Consider the following 25,633-nt stretch of genomic DNA (forward strand, 5'->3'; position numbering starts at 1 on the left):
TGCTGTAATTTATACATGGGAAACAGTATAAAAATAAAAGTTGAGTATGTGCCCTTTAAATGCATGTCAATTGTTTGATTACTAATCTGAAATTTTGCAGTAGAGAGCCAAAATAAAAAAAAGATGTCTTTGTCCCTAGGATTATGGAGCTTTCCATGTCCTACATCTGAGACATTTCTCAGAGCTGCCACCACATGGGTCACGATTGTCCATATGTTGTTCTTAGTTTTGTTGAGGCGTTTGGACTTCTGAGGTTGTTGTGCAAAGGAAAAGACAGGAACCACAGCTACCTTAACCTTAATGCAGGTATGTTTAGTCCTCGCTTTGAGGCAGAATGGTGAAATAATAAACATGCATGCTCTCTGTATCCTCCCACAATGTTTTATTGAAAGAAAATACGCACTGGAAGAGCTTGATGTACATAACTTGTGGACATTCCAAGAGACAAAAGGGTAACATACAAATTCATACTATTTAGAAATTAATGAAGTTTAAAATGGTAACGCAGGCTAACTTGCTAGACTTGTATTAGTGAGATACTGATCCAGGGGTGTTCATCTCTGGTCCTGGAGGACCAAACTCTGTGCTGATTTTTGGCATATGTGCAGGCTGCAGTGTATGTTGGTTTTCGTCCCAACCAGTCGCAATTTCAGAATTTTAACAAGCTGTTATCTTTTCTTAGTGAGGTGCTTTTTAGAGGGACTGTTTATCCCCTTAAGCCACACTATCTAAACAGAACTCACTATCCGCTGTCCAAACACTAGTATGGCTGACTAGCCTTCTATCAAGCTTGGTAGCTGGATACTGTTTGTCTACTCAGAGAGCTACAATACGGTCCCATTGGGTTTGGCTGGCAGTTCATCGGCTGCCACTGCACTGGACGTTTCTAAAATGGCCGATGTTATGAAGGCAGGAGATTTCCGTTACTTACGACACACGGCTCGTCCTCACTCAGCTGCAGTCCACGGTTCCCTTCGTCCCAGCAGCACACTTCTTCTGCAGCCATGGCTTCTGATTTTCTACAAGTTATTGTTTCTTTTGTTTTTTTTTTTAAAAAGGCTTTATTTATTTGAGAAAGTGTTTGAGCGCTGAGAGAAATGCCCGAGAGAACAGGGCTGGGTTCAGGACCTTGCTCGTTTTCCATGTCGTTTTCCTGCCTTTTGGGAATTACTGGCTTTCAAACCTGGGAGGGGATGTTGTGGTGACATTTTTGAAGAAATTTTCTAGATTCCGAGAAAATTATTTTTGAAAATTAATATGCTTTTATTTGTTTGCATGTACACCTGCAAAAATGTGAGTGCGTATGCAAGTGATAGAAACATCTTTTATTATCTTACTTGCCAAGGGAAACAAAAGAACTGTACTACTACTGTGGGAGTAAATAAGAGTCATTAAGAAATCCTCGTGCTTAGTCTAGGAAACACAAGTTTATTTGATCAAAGTGAAAATAATCAATGCTCTGCAAATGAACTAAGGCAGAACTCTCTTGTGTGCCTTTGTTGATTTGGGATATATTTAGCAATGAGTTACATGATGCTATGACATTGACATTTTTAACTATGGTGGACTACACATCAATTGTGCTGAATTGACTTGAATTATTGGCAAATCAGTGAGGACAAAAACCTGACTAACTGCACTACCTGGACTTGGTGTGTGTGTGTGTGTGTGTGTACGTGTACCTGTGTGCGTGTGTGTGTGCATGCGTGAGTGTCTCTGTGTGTATGTGCATGCATGCGTGTGTGTGTAACCTGATAGAGGCACTTGGATGCAGGGTTTTTGCAGGGTGTTTGCATATGAATAACTACAGGGAATATGTTTTTGTCCCATTGAGAGTTTCCCATTTCACCAGTGAGCAATTGCAGGATACACAAAGACATGCATTCTTAACCAAGACATGAAAGCCATACTATTATTTTTTATTTTCTTATTTAATTTTGGAAGAAAATGCTCTCAGTATCCCCTGTCTGTTGTATTGCAGTGGAGGAGAACTCTGAACCAGTCATACTCTTTGGTAAAGCACTGTGTTGTTTTTGATGCCTGTAATGAAGGTTTATAAAGCATGGAAAAGCTGCTCATTGAGTTTGCACATTATTGGGGCATTGTATAACAATGCGCTGTGACCATACCACCTCTAATTTTCATTTTAGTTATTACTTTATGTTGACGGTTTATGTTGTTTTTTTTACGTTTATTATTATAACCTCCCTTCAACAATTATCTGTACATTTTTCCCAGGGAAAGAGCTTGGTTGGACGCATTCAGAAGGCATTAAGAAAATGGCCGCCTTCGCAGTCTCCTCAATAAAGGCTTTGTGAGTTTCAGCCTTCCTTGCAATTGGTTTCATTCAAGGCAACAGCTCAGCCCTGTAAGTCACTGTATTCCTCATATGAAGTACTGTATATTTATATGGTGCTACGCAAATCAAGTATTTGAAGTAAATCCTGAATGGTAAATCCGGATGTGTTTTTTTTTTTTTTTTTTTTTTTTACTAAACAAGGTCAAACCCTATGAGGTGTACAATTAAGCGAAGGTTATCTCTGTGCACAATGGGACTGTGTGACTCCTGGTCTTTTGTAGTGCCGTTTATTGATTTGTTTGGTATGGCTGGTCGAAATGAAAGAGGCCTTTTGTTAAACAACCTACTGAGGGACCAAGGTTAGCTAACGGAGAATGTATTTTCACAAAGCTTCAAACACTTGACATTTGTAATATGATAAACTATGATTGGCAGAAGGAAATACAATGTGAACAGTAAAGCACAGCTTATAGAAAAACACTGTGAGCAGTAAAGCACAGTTTATAGATAAACACTGGATAAAGAGAACATTTTATTGTCACCTATTATATATATATATATATATATATATCTTTTTGCATATAATGTAGAATATACAGAAAAATAATAGGCCCTAGATTGTAAACTAGTTTACAATTTACATCTCTTGACTTTAAAAAAATGGAAATTGAAATACATACTCCATACTTATGTCCTTCTGAGTATTCTTTGGCTTTCCTATTTTGCAATTTATCAAGAAATAGGAAATACATTTTCCCATGTTGAATCAGGTCCAAGAACAAGTGCAGTCGGTAAGAACAGGTTTAAGCCAAAACAAAATGGTAATTATGTTTTCTGTTGTATTTCAATGCCATTTCAAATGATGATTTTCTTTTGGTTTTGAATGAGAGAAATAAGGACATAAATTCCAAGGATTCTTTCAAATAGTCTTGAGTATCATGGGTGCAAGTACATGCAAACTGACCAAAATTTTAGTAGATTATTTTCAACAAATGTATGATTATTTGACCAAATCAAAATTTTTTAAAGTTTTACTGTAGTATGCTAAGTGCACACTACAAAATTATAAATATCCACAATGACGCTATTTACAGATTTAATATTTTCAGTTTCTTTGTAACTTAATATATGTGAATTTGTGTGAATGACACAGGAACTGCAGATAATCAAACCGTAGGCATTCCAATATTTGATACATCATAAGCTTTCATTCCGCTTTTGTGATATAAAAACGCTGGCATATTGCAGCAAAATCATATCTATTGAATGGTGTGTATAAGATTTTTTTAAAAAGCATAGACACCGTTATCTAAATGGATTTTTGCTTTTTTGTATCGGCTTCATTGGTTCTTGTTGGGCATACTCTTATTTCAAGGATTTATCTTTGAGTCTGTTCATTAAGGAACTGCATGGCTTTTTGAAAACTGCATGATGATTAGCCATCAGAAAATTCAAAGACCATCAGTGATTGTCTAGCCCTGACATTCATCTACATTCTATATTATTATTATTATTATTATTATTATTATTATTATTATGAAATATAAATACATATTACAATCTGTTGTGTTTTTAACTGTACTCAATATGGTGCATTTTCACTTACAGTAACATTTAAGATACAAATTAAACCAGAAACATAACCGCAGAATACTTGTTGGTGAAAGACACTGGCCACAGCTCAAGACAGATGCAGTACGCCTGCAGTGTGATTTCTCGGTACCTTTGAATAACACAAAGCGACTGCTTTCTTTTTCTGTTTTTTCTGTTGCCAGTCAGAAAAACAATGCGGTGTTAGTCCAGGATAAAAAGTAACACCAGCTCAAATGTGCTGAGGATGAACCATGTGACAGTTACACTGAATGCCAGGCTTTCATCTGACCTTTCTGTTTCTGGGATAATAGTACTGATTGTTTCTGTGTACCTTAAACTGTTAATATTATTTTGTATTTGTTTATTTTATTTCATTTTTTTATTTGGGACTCTGGTACATTGTAAGGTTTGTCGTATGTCGGCAAAGGCGTAGTCTATGATCTATGCAAGAGTTTCCCCTGTTTTTTTTTTTACTCATGATTTTGTCATATACAATATAGCATCTGATTAAAGCAATTTTTAATGACCTGATCCCTGTCTATTTTTCCTTTACACTTTAAAGCATTATGTTTATATCATAGACATTCTACCAAGTAAAGAGATATTTCAGCTTCATGTGAATATCTGAAATTAATTAGACTGATACATGTATGTAAATAATATGGTTTCTGAATTTGAAAGTGTTAGCCTAAATTTTCTGTCTGATCTTTAAGCTGATTTGACCATACCTTTACGTGACGATTGCACATTTAGAATTATTCACACCCTTGGTAAAGAGGTAGTAAAAGACTATTAAATTATACCAGTCCTGAGTTATATTTTAATTCTGTGGATACATTATTTTATAATGATTCACATCAGCTCGCATGAGTTAGACTCATGTTTCAGAGAATTGCATCATGAGTGGGATCAGGGAAACCTGTGAAAATTGAAAACTGCAGCCCCCCCCCCCCCCCCACCATACCCCCTCCCTCCTCCCCTGTTCTCTACCACCCCCCCCCTCTTACCCCCCCTCCCCGCTCCCCCTCTACCACCCTCCTCCCTCCTCCCCTCCCTTCTACCACCCTTCCCTCCCACTCAGCCCCCAGGCAGCCCCACCCCCAAGGTCACAGTGGAGGGACCCCAGACCCCCCCCCCCCCCCAGACACTTGGTATGCTCCGCTCCGCTCTGAGCTCCACTTTTCCCGCCCACGTGCCGGTTGTGTAATCAGCCCCCGGCGGCACCGCTGCCGCATTCCGACCCTGTTTGCCGAAACCGGGCCTCCTCTTCTCCCCGTCCCACCATCATCTGCCAAAACCAGGCCTCCTCTTCTCCCCGTCCCACCATCATCTGCCAAAACCGGGCCTCCTCTTCTCCCCGTCCCACCATCATCTGCCAAAGCCAGGCCTCCTCTTCTCCCCGTCCCACCATCATCTGCCAAAACCAGGCCTCCTCTTCTCCCTGTCCCACCATCGTCTGCCAAAACCAGGCCTCCTCTTCTCCCCGTCCCACCATCATCTGCCAAAACCAGGCCTTCTCTTCTCCCCGTCCCACCATCGTCTGCCAAAACCAGGCCTCCTCTTCTCCCCGTCCCACCATCATCTGCCAAAACCGGGCCTCCTCTTCTCCCTGTCCCACCATCATCTGCCGAAACCAGGCCTCCTCTTCTCCCCGTCCCACCATCATCTGCCGAAACCAGGCCTCCTCTTCTCCCTGTCCCACCATCATCTGCCGAAACCGGGCCTCCTCTTCTCCCCGTCCCAACATTATCTGCCAAAACCAGGCCTCCTCTTCTCCCCGTCCCACCATCATCTGCCAAAACTGGGCCTCCTCCCATCCCCGTCCCACCATCATCTGCCGAAACTGGGCCTCCTTTTCCCCGCTCAACCACTGTCTGTCTAGAACCCCAGGGGCTACTCTCCGCAGAGAAAGAGCAGGAATCCCACCCATCCCACGCAATTCTCCCGTTTAACTGCGCGCGCGTGAGCACAGCCGTGCCCCTTCCCGCTCCGCCGTGGATAAGAAAGGGGGGAATGACTCGATTCGGGTGGGAGAGGGGAAGCATTTGAGAGGCGCGCACACGGCTTTGATGGATGTCCTTTCCTTCAGCAGTCGTGCAGTTCCACAGAGCTCATGAATGTGTTTCATAGCAACAGCAGAATGTTATGTTTTTTTCCCTCTCTGCTCAACTGCAGTGCGCACCCGCCATTTTTTATACATACCTCTCACGGTTGTCAAGGTTTTTTTTCCTTCCATGCTCTTAAAATCAGACGAAGCTCTGATCGAAAAGCACTACAGTTAATAACATTTATACATTCATGACTGACAGAACACACAGTGGCAAATGGGGCAGGTCTCACAGATATGCTTTTTCATTCCAAATGAAGGAAAGTATGGAATAGAAACAAGTTATAAAAACGAATGAAATAATTGGAGAGCAACACCGTTTTAACTACTGCTCTTAGCAGTCACTGAGAAGACTTGTTTCAGAATTCTGTGCCTAATTATGCAGTTGATCAATTAGCAGCCAATTCGGACGTGACAAACATTTTTGTTTAATTGTCTCATTTTAAAGGAGAGCGTCTCGTTTTGTACCTTATACTGAGTATTTGCTTTGCAAATTCCCTTATTCAGGGTCATTTATTCAACACACGTACTTGAGAATGCTAATGACTGCACTTGTGGGATTTCATCCTGGAATACATTACATAAATTGTGCAATCATGGAGTACATGGAGTTCTCTTACAGCAAGGACAGCATGGTCCGCAGCTTCCTGTTTATTCACCTTCACAAGACTCTAAAAAGCAAGATGTTATCATATAATTTAAAAAAAAACATCTAAATAATTAGTTTTGACGTTGCAGAGTCACTAATACAGGAGAGAGGGAGAGAGAGAGAGAGAGAACAGGCCTGGATTTGCTTTTAAGGAGATCCAGATGGATGTGTGATTTGTGCCCCTACCCACAGCAGCGCGCTGACTCAGCACTGCGACGGGCTGCCAGAGGGCGGATCCATACGGCCGCACAGCGTGGGGGAGATATTTAACGCCGGACACCTTGTCAGACGCCTGCTGTAACGAGGTGATTTTATGCTCTTTGGCTGCGATGTGAAGCGGAACGGAAGTGCGATTCGATTGGTCCCTCACAGAGGCGGGCTTCGGCCAGACGATACCCCCCCGCCCCCCCCGCCCCAGTCCACAGGGCGGCTTGGAACACTCAACCTGCTGCAGAAACGGGGGCTGTACCTCGTCAGACTTCTGCTTCGGCAAAGTCGTTTATCTCTTCCTTAAACAATGCAGGTCATGGAAGCCCGGGGAGGTTGTTGCCTCTGTAATAAATCCCTGTGCACGTCCTACATTGACGCGCACAACGTTTCTCATAGCTGCTGCAGGCTAGCGCCGAACACCCATCTTGTGCACAAGCAGGCCTGCGGTCGTATGGACCTGAAGCAGCCTCTTTGTTTGACAGACATTCTCTGCTTTGCTGGCATCAGGCCAGATCGATGGAACAGTTTGTCCGCTGAACGAACGCGAGAGTTCAGCGCCGGGCTGTCCCAGCCGGGCCGGGTCTGGGGCGAGGCCGATCCGTGCCCGCCAGCGCCCTCCATTTCGGGTCTGAATTGCATTAGGCCTCCATTACCTGCGCTGCATTGAATCATGGGATTGTGTTTTAGAGCAGCGCGGTGTAATTACCTGGCAACTGGGCTGTCGCCCGAGGAGCGTGTGCAGCGCCTTCAGGACGCTCTCAACCCCCGGGCCCTGCCACCCACACGAGCTTGTGTTGGAGCAAATCTGCACCGAGGAATGGGAAAATATTATTTATAAAAATTTTTTTAAAAAGGTACAAAAATTACACAAAGATCATGCAGACATACCCAAGAGTAATCAGAGCGGTGCTGCATGTGCATGAAGCATTGGGCTGCATATTTTTGTAAATGAGAAATCTAAGTTTTTTTTTTTAAAGATATTTTTAAAAATATATTTGTTAAATAAAAAAATCATGTTGAATTTAATCTGAATTTTAAACAAAAGAAAAAAGGTTCAACCAGGGCAAATACTTTCTGAAAGCACGGCTAGATGTGTGTCGGTACTCTATATTTCGATCTGCAGTGCCTTTTCAAAGCTCCCATTTAAATAATGGATCCATGTATTTTTAATGGACGCTAACAGGCCGGATTTAAATGGGCGTGGCGTAGCCGTGGACACGGTTTCACAGCACATTTCCACAGCACATTTCCACAGCACATTACCACAGCACATTTCCACAGCACATTACCACAGCACATTACCACAGCACATTTCCACAGCACATTTCCACAGCACATTTCCACAGCACATTTCCACAGCACATTACCACAGCACATTACCACAGCACATTACCACAGCACATTTCCACAGCACATTTCCACAGCACATTACCACAGCACATTTCCACAGCACATTTCCACAGCACATTACCACAGCACATTTCCACAGCACATTTCCACAGCACATTACCACAGCACATTTCCACAGCACATTACCACAGCACATTTCCACAGCACATTACCACAGCACATTTCCACAGCACATTACCACAGCACATTTCCACAGCACATTACCACAGCACATTTCCACAGCACATTACCACAGCACATTTCCACAGCACATTACCACAGAGCCACTGCCTGGCGAAAGGGTCTGGGGTGAAAACTGCAGTGCAAAAAGAGATTACTTTTCACCTCCCTCTACAACTCTTAAAAAATGATTTGCCATTCCAATTAAGCTAATATTAAACAAGGTTGCGGCACACATGTTTTCTTGCATTCTTAAAATTAATTTGAGCATATGTGTTTTCTTTAACTTTTTTCTTCTTCCAAGCTTTGCCTGCCAAATGCGTATTTGGTTGGCTCGGCTGATTCAGTTCTATCGTTCTAGGAAATGATTTGAAATTCCTGCCAAGAACCGAGGCCTATGGAGGAAGAAAGAGAGATTTAGGACAATTCATCGATATTCAGTTAATCGAACTGTCCGAGCAGAACACTATGGGCATTTTTCAACTCATTAATTGAATTTCAGTTTATTTTCAGAAGCGACTGAATCAAAATCCAACTGGCCCCAGGCCTGGATACCGTAATTCAGGATAGAAGGCATTAGCAGTGCTTTGATGCGGCACTTGTGGCTAACCTAAAATTTGTTGTTGACAGATGATGAACCATAACTCCAGTTCTCACTCTTTAAGGTTTGGAGTGTGGCCTATTTTTTCCCTTTGGCTCTGCACAAACAGTTAGTTGCATATTGTGCAAAACTAAATTTATTAACTGGCGTGCAGTGAAACGGGTGGAAAGTCTTGCGCTCTGGACCTCGTTTGTCGAATATGCTACAAAGTGTTGCAGTTCCGGCTGGCCCTTGCTAGAGGGCGCCAGTTTCCCAGTCTTTAGTTCCTTCCCTGTGTTGGCGTTGGGTTAATTAGTGTTAAGCATTGTACTATTGTCTGTGAGCTCTGGACAGGAATACTGTCGAGTTCATAAGCACGCTGATTAATTACCTCACTTACTCACACGCAAACACACACACACACACTCACTCACACGCACACACACACTCATTCACTCACACGCACACACACACACACACACACACACACTTCCTGTTTAAGTGCGCACTTTAAGGGACAGTCCACTGCGGCTTTGAGAAATGGCCAAGAAAAAAAAAATCTTTGGTGAGGGTGAAATTTAAATATTTCTTTAAGTTCATAAAAATGATTTTATTTGAGCAGTAGCATCGGAAAGCAGTGTGTGTGTGTGGGGGGCCAGGGGCTGGGGCTGGGGGGTGGGGCCGGCGGCTGTGGCTGGGGGCAGGCCGATCCAGCAGACGCGGCGGATTTCGGAGCTCCCCGCTGTGCCGCCAGGTTGTGAAGGGCACAGAGCGACGGGGCCAGGTCTGTTTGGCGGGAGAGGGCGGCTGCCGCCCGCTGCACTCACACGCACTCCCCTCCTTTAGCAGGGCTCCAGCAGCGCCCCACTCTGGCTTACAGCACCACCTGCAAGCCACGCGTCAGCACAGCCCTGCGGCGCGGATGCATCCGCCAGGGCGGGTAACCTTGGGCCACCTTCAGCAGAGACAGAGGTAAAACTGCCTGTGTTATGAAAGAAACACACTGCATTTACATCGCCAGCTACTCCCCCAAATGAGCCGTCCTTCAGTCAGCGAGTGAAACTGCAATGCCCTTTTTTTTTTGCTAAAAGAACCCAAAACCCCATCCTCCTCATTCTAAATCAATGAATAAAGGCCCAAAAAGAGGCCAGTGTTCTCTGTGGAAATACAAAGTCAAATGTTTTACCCAAGAAATGATGGCTTAAAGGGACAGCGCTGTACTTTAAGTGTGAAGCTTTTTTGTGAAAGCACAGCAAAGTCGTGCTTCAAGCCACGCTGCACAGCAGCTAATCAATGCTCACACTTATTTCCGTCGCTAATTAGCAAAGCTAACGTTGCTTCCGCCTACAGACACTCACAGAGGAAGCACAGTTAGCATGCAGCCCGTAGACAATGTTTAATATTTTTGGACTGAACTCACTGGGATGAAAATTGACATCGATTTAACTAAGGGCAAGATAGCCCATAAAATATGTTTCAGGTAGAATATTCTTGCATTGTTACAGGAGGGGATGTATGGTACATTATGGAGGAATGTGTAAAATTCATAATAAAGGGGACGCCAGACAAAACCTCATCTGACCTTTGACACCTTGGCCAGCTCCGCATGGGCAGTCTGAAGTGGCAGAGTGCATTGTGGGAAACCGTTTCCTTTCCTATCATCCGGGCATGCGATCCTCTTACTGATCTCCAGCTGAACTGAAGACGTTTGAAGAAAGAGGAACAGGAAGAGTCCCCCCTCTGGTCCAGCGTACGCTTGCCACCCCCGTTAAATTCACACACTCATGGGGGTTTACAGTGACACGCTGTGGTGCTATGCCTGGGGTGTCCAATCTGAAAACAGCTGGTGTGGGTGCAGGTTTTTGTTATAGCCCTGCATGCACACCTGATTCTACTTATCAAGGTCTTGATTGAAGACTGTGATTAGACTGTTAGTTAAATCAGGTGTTGTAGTGCTGTGCTGAAACAAAAATCAGATCATATCTTTATATAGTTTAAATACTTTTTGCCGTGTGTTTTCCATGATTGCATTGAGAGATGATTGCAGCTCTTGGAAATCAGTGCCTGTTCAAAAACACAGCACCTCAGCCACAGAATGCTATTCAAATGAGAACATTCATCTTTCATACACAGCCAGAGAAAAATCTCTGGCGGTGCATGAGATCTGTATTTTTCCAGATGTCCCAAAGACAACAGACTCCGGGCTATGCACCATTTTGCCTACTGCTGTAGTACCGTGATCGCACACTAGGTGGCAGTAACGTGCTGGCTCTGAAGGTAAAGGTGATTGCAGCAGAACACTCAGGACACTCCTCTCGTTGCTGAGAGCAGCTGAATCTGAAACTGAGATTAAATGGCTCTACTTTAGTGCAGCTCTCTGGGAAACCTCTTCTCATCTTTTCTTTATTTTTTTGTCTCCAGAGGTGATGATAAGTGAAAATATGTTCTTAGGTCAGCATTGCATCGTCCTGCACATCATCTGAACTCGTGCTGAACCCTCGTGTGCTGGACCTGTCTGCAAGGTGAGTCCCGATTGATATCCCGGCACGAATCGCGTGCGCTTCTCTCTTTAACACTGGGGGCTGTGTTTAAATGGTCGCCTGCACTTCTCTCTTGAACACTGGGGGCTGTGTTTAAATGGTTGCATGCTATGTATTGCACAGCGGGGATGATTTTTTCGCAGAAATGCATCATAATGTATTATAAGGAATTTATAAGTCAGAGGCAACCACCGCAGTGTGGTTCTTCATACAGAGCAGCCCAGGGATGCATTTTACTAGCTCTCTGTGGCCCTCTAGTGGCCAAGTTTAGCATCTCAGGACTGTGAAATGCAGTTCTTCAGCTCTAACTCCTGTGGCATGATTTCCTAATGATGTAGTCTTAGTATGGGAGGGACTGACAGACGAGCCTGACCCAGATAATCTCTGCTGTATGGCAAAGGCATTAATGTGGACAGACCTCCTAACCTCTGCCAACCAAAAAAAAAAAAGTCACTTGTCTGTCAAAATGCGCGTGGAACTCATTGTGTCATAGCTAGTGAGGGAAAACAATCTGTGTGTGTTTATATGATACTTAAGGAATAATGTAAATACATTTTGAAAGTGATAATGAAGGTATTCTATACTATAGGATAATGTGGGATATCTGGTTTATATAGTGTGTTATGCATGGACTGTTGACCCATGGCTGAAGATAAGCTTGGCAATGTTTTTTTTTTTTTTTTTGCATGTCACTTTGCTTGCTTTAATGAATTGTACACTTGTTGGGTTTTGCTTTTCTTGTTCACAGCCTTGTGGAAGTCTTGTGAAAATATCACTTTTTCAGATGGAGCAGTCACGGATGTCAATTAGAAAATGAGGTAAATGTGCATTTTATAGAGATATACACCTAAAATATCCAAGAACACCAGTAGATGTAAAATCACATTTGGCCACTGGAGGCACTGTTGACTGTATTTTCCCCACTTTTGTTTCATTTAACTCAGTGGTTCACTTAATTAAGACACGGCCAGTGTGGGTGCACACACCTGATTCTACTAATCAACCTCCCTGCTCTAAGCACCTTCATCAGTAAAATAAGGTGTGTGCTCCCACACTGGACCTTTCTGGATAAGACTCAGGACCCGGGCTCTAAAACATGAAAAGCACATAATTAAGAAAAAAATAGCAGCTTCTTAAAATTCTGGGATTGCAGTTGAGGTTGGAATGAAAACCAGCATATACAGTGGGGTCCCCCAGGACCGAGTTTGAGAACCACCGATTTTAAAAAAGAAGAAGTTGTCCACTTCATGGAACTGAAAATGCTTGAAATGAGATGGCCTGGAAAAACGTGTTTTATCTCACATTTTGAATGTGATTACAGTCCTGCCAGAAGCCGGTAAGCACACTTTGTTCACACTATAAGCTGGCTGGGAACACCCTTCTCCCCCCACCTTTCCACCATCGCACAACTCCTGCGGGTGAAACAAAAAAGAAAAGAAAAGGGAAAATCCCTCCAGCCAATCACATCGTTCCTAAGCGTGTTGTCAGTGTGGTTGTGAGGGGGTTCCTCTACGGTAGTCACAACAGTGTTGCCAGGCGTCAGAAGGCGAATCGATAAGCAGCACTGCATCTTAAAGATGGACGTGGCCGACACGCTCATTCCCACCCGTCTACTGTAGCGTGTGCAGCCAGATGCCCCCCCCAAAAAAACACACACTCTCTCATACCCTTCTCCTACCCTCTGTGCCACCACACATGCCTACGGGGAAAAGATTCAGCTCAGAACTTCAGGCCTCATAGACTTCTCTGTACACCTGCCTGATGTACCTGTCTACCTGCCCCTTTTACCTCAAGCAGCTTTAGTCTTGTAAGAGCTCAAAAGTGCTCTCATCTGTCTTGGCTTACTATCATCTTAAAATAAGACTATGATATTTAAATTCTCACATTTTTATTGCAAAACTTTTTTTAAAATGCTGTACTGTGGCAGCATAAAAATGTCCCAGCTTAAATGGTATATTTATATGCTTAAAAACATATTTTCTTTAGTATCCGGCTCAGCCTAATTTCTCAAAATAAATTTTTTTTTTTTTTAGTTTTTTGAATTTGAAATTTTTTTAATCAAAGCGTGCATTCTACTGACTTTATCTCCATACACAAAAGGACACAAGCTCGATTGCTTGGGAGGATTACAGTTGTGCCTCCGTATATGTCTACCAGAATTCTTGGATATTTTAATCTTGCTGGTAGTGTACATTGTAAGTAATCAACACTCTTCCTGCTAAGGTCAAAGGTCGTAGCATCTTAATGACAGTGCAACAGCACATTGCACATCTCACCAGTTGTTTTGCCCTGTGAACTTGCAAGCTTGGTTCCATGTACGTGTGTGTGTGTGTGTGTCTGTGCATGCCAATGCAAGAGCAGGGCTTCCATTTGAGCCAGCTGTCCATTTAAAGCTGATTTTTAAATGCTTAGCATGTCCAAAAACAATTATGTATATTCCAAATCTATATAGAATTTTTTTACACCTAGTTGAAAAACACCTTTCAAAGCAAAAGAAAAAAAAAAGTATATATGCTTGCATCTGTAGCAGCAGAATAAAGAACTAATCTTAACTCTGTAGTATTTGACTATCATTCCTACCATAACAGGCATGTGATTAGAGAAGGCAGCTCTGCTCATCCTCTGGCCATGTTTCACTGGAGGAAGACTCTCCATGTGAAGAGTAGGTGTGCTGAATGGAGTGCAGAGATGCCGTTTCACACTCTGTTTGGCACAGAGAAAGAGGCTTTACTCTCAGTGCAGCGTCTGCTCCATCACCCCTCATTCAGCGCTCTGCTCTGCTTTTCAGCTCTGACCCCCCTGGGGGGGGCGCGGAAACTAGGGCGGTGTGCGAACAGACTCAACTGGATACCCCCCCCCCCCCCCCACCCCTCGAAGTCCCGCCCCATCCTCTGCCTGGCTGTGAGAGCACTCGGGGGCACCTGTACCTCACTGTCACACACCTGCTCTCAGGTGCGTATTTTAAATTCCTCACACATCACACCTCACACGCAGGTGAAATGCGGTCGCGGTCGCGTCTGTTTACAGCACCGACAAAGTTCCACATTAGCCTTATGATGTGAATGAGATTTCATCAAGCATAGCGTAACATAGCATATAGCATAGCGCATAGCATATATCATATAGCATAGCATAGCTTATAGCATATAACTTACCATAGCATAGCATAGCTTATAGCATATAACTTACCATAGCATAGCATAGCTTATAGCATATAACTTACCATAGCATAGCATATAGCGTAGCATATAACTTATCATAGCATAGCACATAGCATAGCGCACTGCTGCTGTTCTGGTGGGTGGAAGAGGCTGTGTGCGCTCGCTGGGAAGCCTTTGACCTCAGTGTCAGTGAATCTGTGTTGAGCACAGTCTCAAGGGAAAAACAGATCGCACAAAACGGATTCCCCAAATTACTGTAATTCTGTACCACCCTCTCCCTTCTGCTTCTGTGCCCCCATCGCCATCTTGCCCCAGCTGTCAAAAGCTATTTTAGTTTCTTGCTCGTCCCTAGAGGGAAAAAAAAGCTGCAGAACGGAGATTCAGACTGCTGTCAGTTAGAATCCTTATGCATGCCCCCCCCCCCATCCTTTTCTCAGGAAAACACACCTCCCTCGTTCGTGGTGGGGAGTGTGTGGAGTACATGTGCGATGCCCCCCCCCCCCCCCATGTCTTTTCTGTCTGGGTGGCTGTTAATTCCTTGGAGATTTTCTCATGCATTCATGGATATGGCCTCTGCTGGCTCTGGAGCCTGCCCCTGAGTAGAGGGGAGGGAGGGAGGAGGAGGGGCGTGAGAGTGTGTGTGTGTGTGTGTGTGGGGTGGGGGTGTGTGTGTGTGTGTGTATGTGTGTGTGTGTGTGTTTAAAGCGTGTGATGCACGTGGCTCACCTCTCCTCGCGTTCATTCCCGTGACGCAGTCATCATCCAGCTTCGCTGATTATCCCGGCGTCAGCGTCTTCTTCGCTCAAGTGACGGGTTTTTACCCCACATCGTCTAGAACGTGCCTGTATGCTGCAGGACTAGCATCTGCCTGCACTGGAACTAAGGGGCCTAGCCCAAGCCAACCCTAACCCTAACCCTAACCCTAACCCCAGACCAAGGGCTGTCCAGATACTTTTGGTCACCCGGTGTATCTGGAACCTTCTGTATGCCACGGTATTCTGTGTTCATTGTTTGTAACATCCAGCCCATTTGGAGCGCTGATTCTTTCCACTGTAATTAGAGGGCTAATTTAAATGTCATTATAAATGCCGGTTGTTACTGATTATCTGTTGTTATGGTTACTGTTTCCATTTACGACCGGCGGTGGGACATGGTGCAGAACAGAAAGCAGAATTCTCGCACCGTTGAAAGGGCCACAAAATTGCTGCTCCTCCGTGTCAGAGTCAGAACTGCACCAGAATTGCTTGTTTCTTTACACCGTAAACAGCGGCTCTCCCAGGACAATGTCACACGCCTGATTTACCACAGGGGGCACTGTTGCACAATAATGCGGGGAATATCCTGCTGACTATGGCTCTCCCTCTTCTGCGTGATGCTGAGGCTGGTCGGGTGTGGCCTCCTGGTGAGGATTGGATCTGAATCGCAGCGAGTATCACTGCACTAAAAGTCTCTCAGCCAGAGACTCAGAGACATGCTTTTTCCCCCTTTTCCTTCTGTTTATGCGCTGTCAGAGCACGAGATTTCTCCTCTATGCAGACCAGGCCGTTTCCAAACTTCTGTGCAGGTGAAGCATTGTGCATTAATAGTATCAGATTTTTCTTTTCTTTCTTTAATATTTAACACATTCAAATGATATCCGTTTAGGAGAGGGTCAAAGTACTTCATCGTTCTGTCGGGATCGCTCAGCAAAGTGTCCAGGAACTGATTCAGGGTCCCCAGCTGAGTCTCGAACCTCAAGCCGGCGATATTAAACAAGCCCTCTAAATTGTCCGTTGGTATGAATGTGCGAGAGAATATTGCGTAGGCCTCGCGATGGATTAGCGACCTGTCGTTGGTTGTATTTCTGCCTCTCGCCCACTGCATGCTGGGATAGGCGTCTTCTTAGGGTCACGGTCAGCCCGTTAAATGGTTTACCACCACTGATTTCCTAGAAAACACAACGCAGGGATAAAGATTACACAATAAAATGGAAGCATTTGTTTCAAGTACGATGCTAATGCCAACTTCTTAGCGTCTGCAAGTCTCATTCGTTCTATGCATCTTTGTGTGAGAGCTTCTGAACGCAAGCAGATTTGACTTTAAATAATGTGCAACGATTCTGCTGAAAGGATGAAACGGATAATACCCCATTATGCGTTTATGGGAGAAGTACCCTACTGTCAACGCACTTTGCACAACTCGATTGAAAAAGCAACCTATATAGTCTAGCCGCTACACTTTGATCTAATAATGGAGTAATGACATCAAATAAATGTTTTACACTGTGTTACCCTTAGCCATTGAAAATAAACAATGTGTAAGAATAGAAACTTAAAAACGTATTTTGTTAAATAATTCTAATTGCTTGTCAAAGTAAAGGACTAAGCCTCTCAATTATTTGATGTAATGTCCCTATTGAATGGCGGCGCCGAGGGCTCAGTAATGAATAGGCTACTACTGTACGGCAAGTTAATTTGACTATGGCGTAAACATCATAAAATGTGTTAACAAATTGAAAATTACTTGCATCGCGCCCTTTAATTCTGTTACGTGGAACTTCGGGATAGGGTAACATAAATGCTGTTTTTATTATTAGAAAAAACATTCCTTCGAACAAATTATTGGCTATGCTGTTCCAGAAATGAAATACATCCAATAACATTTCCAATTTTGAAAAATAAGCATCGCGCACATATCATATCACTTCCTGGTCTGAACCTTCAAAAAACCCGAGGGAACTGAACAGTCTTCGTGAGTGACAACTGTGAATAGCAGATACATGCGCGTGCTTTAAAAATAATCTGTAATATAAATAGTCTCTCAAATCTGCGCGTAAATTGAATGGTGGACCGATTTAAGAGAGGCGTAAAAACGCACGGACTCGGTTCCCATTTGCAGCTAAATCCCTCCTCTTTTTCGTTTCTTTTTTTCGCCTCTGAGTTTGAGATGACAGATTGCCTGACAACAAGAGACATTTTCAAAGGATTCCCTGACAGCGGTGGCAGAGCGGCTCTTTTGACGTCAGGAACAATCATTACTTTTTCATCCGGGTCTTCGCTCCCTCTCTCTTATGGTATTATTTGCTTCAATAAGACATAACTAGTGGGTTCAGGCGTCTTCTGTGTGCACATGTATTATACGCGCGATAATAACTGCGAGGAAGAGGACCCTTTCTTTATCCAGATTCATCTGGAACTGCTTGGTTCTGAGGTGAACAAATAGTGCGCGCGGTGAAGGGAAAATCTGTTCAGACTATCCAAGTCTTTTACAAATGAATATTTAATGGCTCCGGAATGGAGATAGCCCTGGTGAGTTTTGAAAACGGCGGGGCTAAAGGAAGCGGGAGCGTTGCCGGCGAAGCTTGCTCAAACGCACTGAATCTCACACAGACGGGACACGGCGACGGGTACGGAATGGAGGCGAACACCCTGGGCAGCCTTCAGACGGCCTCGCTGAAAACAAACGACATGAACAACACCTTCAGCAGCAGCGAGAACGCAATGGACGCGCTGTTGCGGGCTGATCACAGCCCGCATCTCTTTGACGAGGACATGCTGGACATGGACATGGATAACGAGAACAACGAGAGGGTTTTGATCAATATCGCTGGCTTGAGGTTCGAGACTCAGCTGGGGACCCTGAATCAGTTCCCGGATACTTTGCTGGGCGATCCCGACAAAAGGATGAAGTACTTTGACCCTCTCCGAAACGAATATTTTTTTGACCGCAACCGACCGAGCTTTGACGGCATTCTATATTTCTATCAGTCGGGCGGGAAAATACGGAGACCAGTCAATGTGTCAATTGACGTCTTCGCGGACGAGATCCGGTTCTATCAGCTCGGAGAGGAAGCTATGGAAAGATTTCGAGAGGACGAGGGCTTCATCAAAGAAGAGGAGAAGCCTTTACCCCAGAATGAATTTCAGAAGCAGGTATGGCTTATTTTTGAGTACCCAGAGAGCTCGAGTCCCGCTCGAGGAATCGCCATTGTGTCTGTCCTGGTTATCACCATATCCATAATCACCTTCTGCATGGAGACGTTACCGGAATTCCGTGACGAGAGAGAACTGGCCGCCACGAGCAGGGCTGACAACGCCACCCAGCACCGGCCGTCCCACAGCTTCTCCGACCCCTTCTTCATCATAGAGACCACCTGCGTGATCTGGTTCACCTTTGAACTCATCGTGAGGTTTTTCGCTTGCCCGAGCAAGTCCGAGTTCTCCAAGACGATCATGAACATCATCGATATCATGGCTATAGTGCCTTACTTCATCACGCTGGGTACGGAGCTGGCGGAGCAGCAGGGACAAGGGAACAACAACGGCCAGCAGGCTATGTCTCTGGCCATTTTGAGGGTGATTAGATTGGTTCGAGTGTTCCGAATATTCAAGCTGTCCAGACACTCCAAGGGACTGCAGATACTAGGACAGACCCTTAAGGCCAGCATGAGAGAGCTTGGACTTTTAATCTTCTTTCTGTTCATCGGGGTCATCCTCTTCTCCAGCGCCGTGTACTTTGCGGAGGCGGATGAGCCCGAGTCCCATTTCTCCAGCATCCCCGATGCCTTCTGGTGGGCCGTCGTAACCATGACAACCGTCGGCTACGGGGACATGAGGCCGGTGACGGTGGGAGGCAAGATCGTCGGCTCGCTGTGCGCTATTGCCGGCGTGCTGACCATTGCCTTGCCCGTGCCCGTCATCGTGTCGAACTTCAATTACTTTTACCACAGAGAGACCGACCAGGATCAGTCGACGCTCAAAGAGGAGCCCGACAGCGGCAGCGCGAGCCCCTGCGGCGACTTGAAGAGGAGCACGAGTGGGTCCTCTCTGAAGCCCGCGGGGGACGCGGAGAACAACGAGTGTGCTGACATGCCAGTCGAGAAAACGAACATCAAAGCGAACAGCAACATGGACATCAAACGATCCCTTTACGCCCTGTGCTTGGATATTAGGGAAACAGACCTGTAGTTTAAACCGTGTGCATTTTGCCAGTAGTGAACATTTTAATGCTGTCTTGCAGACAGATCATTAGGCTACTGTAGCCATACCATTTAAAATACTCAGAGTTCTCACTTCCCTTTAGTTTCTATACGGAGGACCATACGTCACTGCACGTGAACATTCATAGCAACGATGTTAAGCACAATATACAATTCAACATGGTATATAGGCAACTTTAGCATTTTACTTACCAAAAAAACAAGTATTTACGAATATATGAATACCATTTACAAATCGCCAACATAACCTATTTTTATATTTATTGACAGAATGACAATGGGATTAACTTGAGAAACGTGGTCTCTATGCGATGAAAAGTCTCTGTTACCAGAGTTACGCGATTTTTGTGCTCTTAAGTAGGCTATATCACAGGGGGCGTATATGAGAGAAGATAATATAATTGACATTGGTCGCATAGGCCTTAATCAAAACCGAGTAAAATATTTTGACTTGTAGGCTAATATATAACATTATGTCGTTTCTAAAAAGCCAAATGTGCATTTGTATATGCACTGTCTATCGTCGTCTGTTTACTATAAGTGAAGTTGTTGTATTAGACCTATGGGCTATAGCCTATGTGCATCTAAATATATGTACATATTTATTGAATTGAATTATTAATTTATTGTAACATTTATAGTAAGCGGACTGAGAAAGTAGTGGACGACTCTGCATAGATAAATTAATTTTATATGTAGCAAAATATTACCGTTATTCAGCTGGGTGTGATTACGTCTCCTTCCCCGGTTTCCTAGGCCATTTTTTAATATACAAAGTATCTATTTTTTACAAGTGTATAGCACATGTGTCAATTTTTTTTTTTTTTTTTTTTGGAAAAAAGTTTACATTTGTGACTGTTTCTGAGGAGGACATGAGGGAGAGAAGATGACTCTTGATATATATTTTACGTGTGTATCTGTTTTAACCATGGCGCCGAGACATGGCCGCCTTGCGAACCTGAGCGCTCAGCTGGCCTGTACCCGAGAAAGAGAAGCAGATGCACGTGCAAAATGCAAAGGAATAGCAGCGGAAGAATTTAAACAACCGAAGCATCTGTCGAAGGGTCGAAATCCCAGTGATCGACCGAACGTGCCCAGAAACATCAAGGATGTGCTATCGGTCGTGAAACACCAACAGGTCAGTACCAGAACGTCTACACTTGAACTTTTTTTTTGGTCTTGACCTAAAGATTTCAGAAATGTGCGCTAGTGTTTTCTCTAACGGTCCGAACAAAAACACTAGCGCGCGCTTCCTCTTTAACGTCATACTGCGGGCCTATACTTTCTGAGAACCTCCTTGAAGGAAGTGGTGTCAGGCTATGTGCACTGTATGTCAGATTTAAATAAAAAAACAAAAACAACAAAAAAAACGGTTTACTTATAGTAGGCTATTTTGTGTTAACTGTGAAAATGGAACGATAGAAAGCAGTCCAGCGTGACAGTGCTCCCTTAATAATTTGTCCTAAAAAACATTAATGAAAGTAGGCTACGTTTTACGGAATATGCTGTAAAACCAGCTGCCAAAGGCTGTTCAAGTCTCACGCAGGAAAGGCATCAGGAGCTGTCCTTTCAGCACCATTATCGCGGATTACAAGGGGCGCGTTAGCCTGCATCTCATGGGATGTCAGGACCTTTCGGGAGCCACAGTATGTTCACAATCTGCGCAAAAACACGGTCTGATTAGTGGTCTCCCAGGCTGTTTCAGAAACGGGTCTATAATCGTGAAAACACCGAATAACAGACATGTGAAAACTATTCTCGACAAATGTCGTATGACGTAAGAAATAATTACAAGCTGTGCACAGTTGAATGTTCTGTGTTAATTCAATTCTGACAGAGTACATATGTGTCCAACAGGGACCATATGTACTCTGTAAGAGTTGATTTAACAATGAATATTTTACTGTGTACAACTTGCAATTATTTCTCATGTCATATTAGACTTTGCATTTATTAAATGTATCAATTATTATAAATATATCTATTATTAAAATCCACTAAGAACATAAATAAATATCTTTTTTTTTTTTAAATAGCTGAATTTTATTTCGTGAGTGCAAGAATTTAGTAAAAGTGAGTCAAAAGGATGAAGGCTCAGCTCATAAGAGAAAACAAAAATTAACTGAAAATGATCGACTGAAATATTTTGTTAAACAGGAAACACAAGAGTACACGGATGTTGGACGGAAAGGTTTTGTCCATCGCCGTTGCCGGTTGGCACATTGAGCGCAGAGCAGGACCTCATTCTCGCGCCTATCCGGTTACGTCCCCTGTCTCTCCGAGAGCATCACAGCGCTCTCTTCATTACATGCCCCTCACTGCAAAGCTGGAATGTCGTTTCTGGGGGAAAACGAAAACATCTGTTTGCAGATGATATAACTATAACCGCAGGAAGTGGATGACGTTGAATAACAAAGCTTCCTGAGCGGTAAACATTAAACCTTTTTATCACAATTTCTATGGTGTGTAAGTGGTCTGTTGCCTTACAGACTGAAAGAATATCTAGTTTATGTGGCCAGGAGCTCTCATGAAAGAAGTCTCCCTATCATTTACCCCCGTTTTCTCAACTTGATGTCCGAATATCATACTTACCCTCTGTAGTGAATTAGAAGTGAACTGATGCTTGATATCAGACTACCTGGAAGTTCAGTATTTGCCCTCGATGCTTGTTGAAGGAAGTTTTTTTCCCGACCAATAGCATTTTAGCGGAGACATTTTTGTTATTTTGTGGAGCGTTGGTTGGGACACAGTGACCTTTTCAACTCTGCTCATGTCTGCCTCCAGTCCCTGCGTGCACAGCAAGCTAATGAACACCCTTTCATCTGTTCTCCTCCCACAATATTCACCATCTAAATGCGGGGGCCTTCCAGAGCTTTTTGGAGTCAACTTCATTTCAGTACAGTCCAGCTGCTCCTTGGTGAAGACTGTAGGCCGACCAGTCTAGAAAATGGATCTTGCATCCTGGGATTTGTATGAGACTTTGATTAACATGTAGCTGGTCAAGGAACTACCAAACGCTGACTTTTACGATTTGTTTTTAAATTACACTAATTCTTGATGAGCATATTTGCTAGAAGGATGGACGCTTGGTTGAAAAATGGTATTTTAGTCAGTAGTGTAGATGGCACAACAGACAGCTCTATAAGAAGCAGTAGCCATTGCACTAGTGCAGTGATGCCTTCTTTTGGATCCCTGATTAATGGTGGCCATGACTTACTGTGGTCCCACGACACGCAGAGTAGAGACAGTATTCCAGCAACTGTGAGCTGTGCTTTTGTTAATCAGCTATCAGGTTATCTCAGGCTGCTCGGCTGGTCAGCAAGGGTGCAAGGATGGCCACTGTGCACTGTGTGGTCCTCATTTCCAGAGGTCATACCTCTACACCAACAGGAAGAGGGCGGGCCACTACAACCACAAGATTAGAAGCACCAGGAGCAGCCAGGGTTCCTCCTGTAGGCAATGGGAATACCAGACAAGGAAAATACTGTGATATGAGAGATGGAAAAATAATCTCACCCATTACACTACACTGGGGCGGCAGTGTAGTATAATGGGTAAGGACCTGGCTTTGTAACCTAAAGGCCATAGATTCAATTCTCAGCTAGGACACTGCCTCTGTACCCTTGAGCAAAGTACTTATAGTAACCTGCATTGCTTCAGTATATACCCAGCTGTATAAATGGATGCAATGTAAAGTAAAGATTTGTGTAAGTCACTCTGGATAAGAGCGTCTGCTAAATGCCTGTAATGTAATGTAATGATTTTACAAGTAGTGTAGTGTGTTTTCATGCAATTGCTTAATCTGAGCCATTAAAGTGGACAGGTGTGCATTCTGATGCAGATATGGCTGCAAAGACTCACACGCTATGGATGAAGCCCCCCTCCAGATACGATGGAAGCTACTCACTTTAAAGGTCAGTGGGGGCTCGTTCTCTTCCCTGACGATCATACCCAGTGTCAGCCGGGACGCCACGTGCTGATTCTTCCCTCGTCCCGAGCGGCTGCGCTAACCGTACTTTTGAGAGCATTGCGGGTCGCCCGTGTTGGTTTGCCCCAGCTGGGTGCCTCCTGGCCGCCGTCGAACGCGCGGGCAGATGCGGCGGCTTTTTAACGGGGTCTGATTCTCAGGGGGAGCCTCGAGGGAACGTGTGCCCTCAGGGACAACCGCCGAATCTCGGCGGTGCCTCGGATTGGCGTTTTTTTTTTTTAGGACAGACGCAACTGTGCCACGTCACAAAGAGCCTTCGTCTGAGAAAAATTAGCCGCACGTTAAATCATCGGGAAAAGAGTAGCTGCTGAACTCTCGAGTGGATCTGTGAGCTGGATCAGGGATAATGAAGCAAATCAATAAGAGATAATGAAGGTTGGAGTTAGGGGGATGGCATTATCCAACAATGACTTACAGTGGACAGGAGGCTCATCGTGTCTGGGGCAGTGTGGGTCTACGGCAGGGGTGTCTGGTCTTATCTGAAAATGGCTGGTGTGGGTGCAGGTTTCTGCCTTAACCTAGCACTACAACACCTGATTCAGCTAATTAACTAATCATGGCCTTTCCTGTCCTCTCTCTCTGCTTTATACGCCAACCAGCAATGTCAGAAAAATGGTAAATGATCTGCACACAATGCCGATGTTGTTGATGATGCTGGAATTCCTATTGTTGTTGAATTCATTCTTGTCAATGTTAACAAAGCTGTTAATGTGTAAAATACTATAGTTGATGGCATTTTGTAGTGTGCTTCTTTTTTAACTAGACACAAGCTTGCCACTTAGATCCACAGTCTTGGGTTTTGTTGTCGGAAGCCTCCTGCTTCCATGTCGCTCAGTGGTGATAATTAATTGAAAGTGCAGTCTTATGATTTGGTAGAATAATAAAACTGGAAAAGAAATGAATTATTTCTCACGCTGAGTGATCAAAGCCAGAAAAACCAACATCCATTCAAGTGGTTTGATGATGAGCTGAGAGTCATCCACCACACATACAGAACAAACAGCCCTATTCATCCACCACACATACAGAACAAACAGTGCTATTATTATTCCCTGTGGTAAAAAACCACTATAGGGTCAGACAAAGTTTAATATCATCACGCGCATGAGAATAATATCTATTTATGCTTGGGTTAATCATAGATTTACAAAAAGCTAAACTTAACATAGTACACACATGGCATCATACAGGCCTTGTAATGATAATAATAATAATACTAATGTTGCGCTATAGTTGTGCAGATTCAATTCAAATTAAATTCACCATTAAATTATATTTTAAAAATGAGAATATAATTGATTCAGGGTAAAATATGTTGATAAGCATTTGAAAAAAATCTCAGGTTATAGATGTACTTGTTTGGACATAAAGGACAAAGCACAAACCAAAATGAGTCAAATGCTACGATCCAGGATATAAGCAATATGTGCATTTGTTGTTTTTTTTCTCTCTCATAGAAGTAATTGTGTTTTAAGTCCTTGTTCAGACCTCTGCACCGTGGTCATTCATTCCTATGGCTGTTCAGCTCACTGTGTTATGAGGCTGAATTGATCCCAATATGGTCTTATTCACCCATGGTGCTGAATGACATTACAGCATTATATAAGGGTGTTTTTTTTTCCTCCTCCCTTGAGAAAAAAAAAAAAAAAAACGAAAAAAAAAACAAGATTTCTCAGCTTGAAGATTTCTCTGCTTTCTATTATTAACCTCAGAGCTGGAGGAAATAGGTGATGTCACATGTGACAGCTGTCCATACTGTAGCTTATTTCCACAGCTTCTAACAGCTGGATGGAGGCCTAATTATTGCTTTCCTTCTCCCCACATAGGAGAGGAGGCTGGCCAAGACATTGCCTGATTAAAATTAGAAAGATCTTTTTTATTTGTATTGTTGTGTATAATTCTGGTTCCACTTGCACTGAAGGCCCAATACAGAGTCTGTCCAATCAGCAGCTCTTTATT

General features: G+C 43.7%; 1 protein-coding gene across 2 annotated transcripts in view; it reads left to right on the plus strand.

Moving 5' to 3' along the window:
• The first annotated feature begins 11,268 nt into the window (after nucleotides 1-11,268).
• LOC118231088 (potassium voltage-gated channel subfamily A member 1-like) overlaps nucleotides 11,269-25,633 on the plus strand; it is a 32,675-nt gene continuing 18,310 nt past the window's right edge. The window contains exons 1-3 of one of the 2 annotated variants that reach the window (XR_004766001.1): nucleotides 11,269-11,529; nucleotides 12,296-12,365; nucleotides 14,336-14,499. Coding sequence is in view for 1 of the 2 variants with exons in the window: in XM_035424564.1 (XP_035280455.1) it covers nucleotides 17,981-19,654 (1,674 nt within the window). In the remaining variant the exon portion in view is untranslated. Of the gene's footprint in view, nucleotides 11,530-12,295; nucleotides 12,366-14,335; nucleotides 14,500-16,474; nucleotides 20,825-25,633 lie in introns of those variants that run through there. The other variant, XM_035424564.1, reaches the window with a different exon arrangement.

This window comes from Anguilla anguilla, chromosome 7 (assembly GCF_013347855.1).
Source record: "Anguilla anguilla isolate fAngAng1 chromosome 7, fAngAng1.pri, whole genome shotgun sequence".
NCBI classification, from domain to species: Eukaryota; Metazoa; Chordata; class Actinopteri; order Anguilliformes; family Anguillidae; genus Anguilla; species Anguilla anguilla.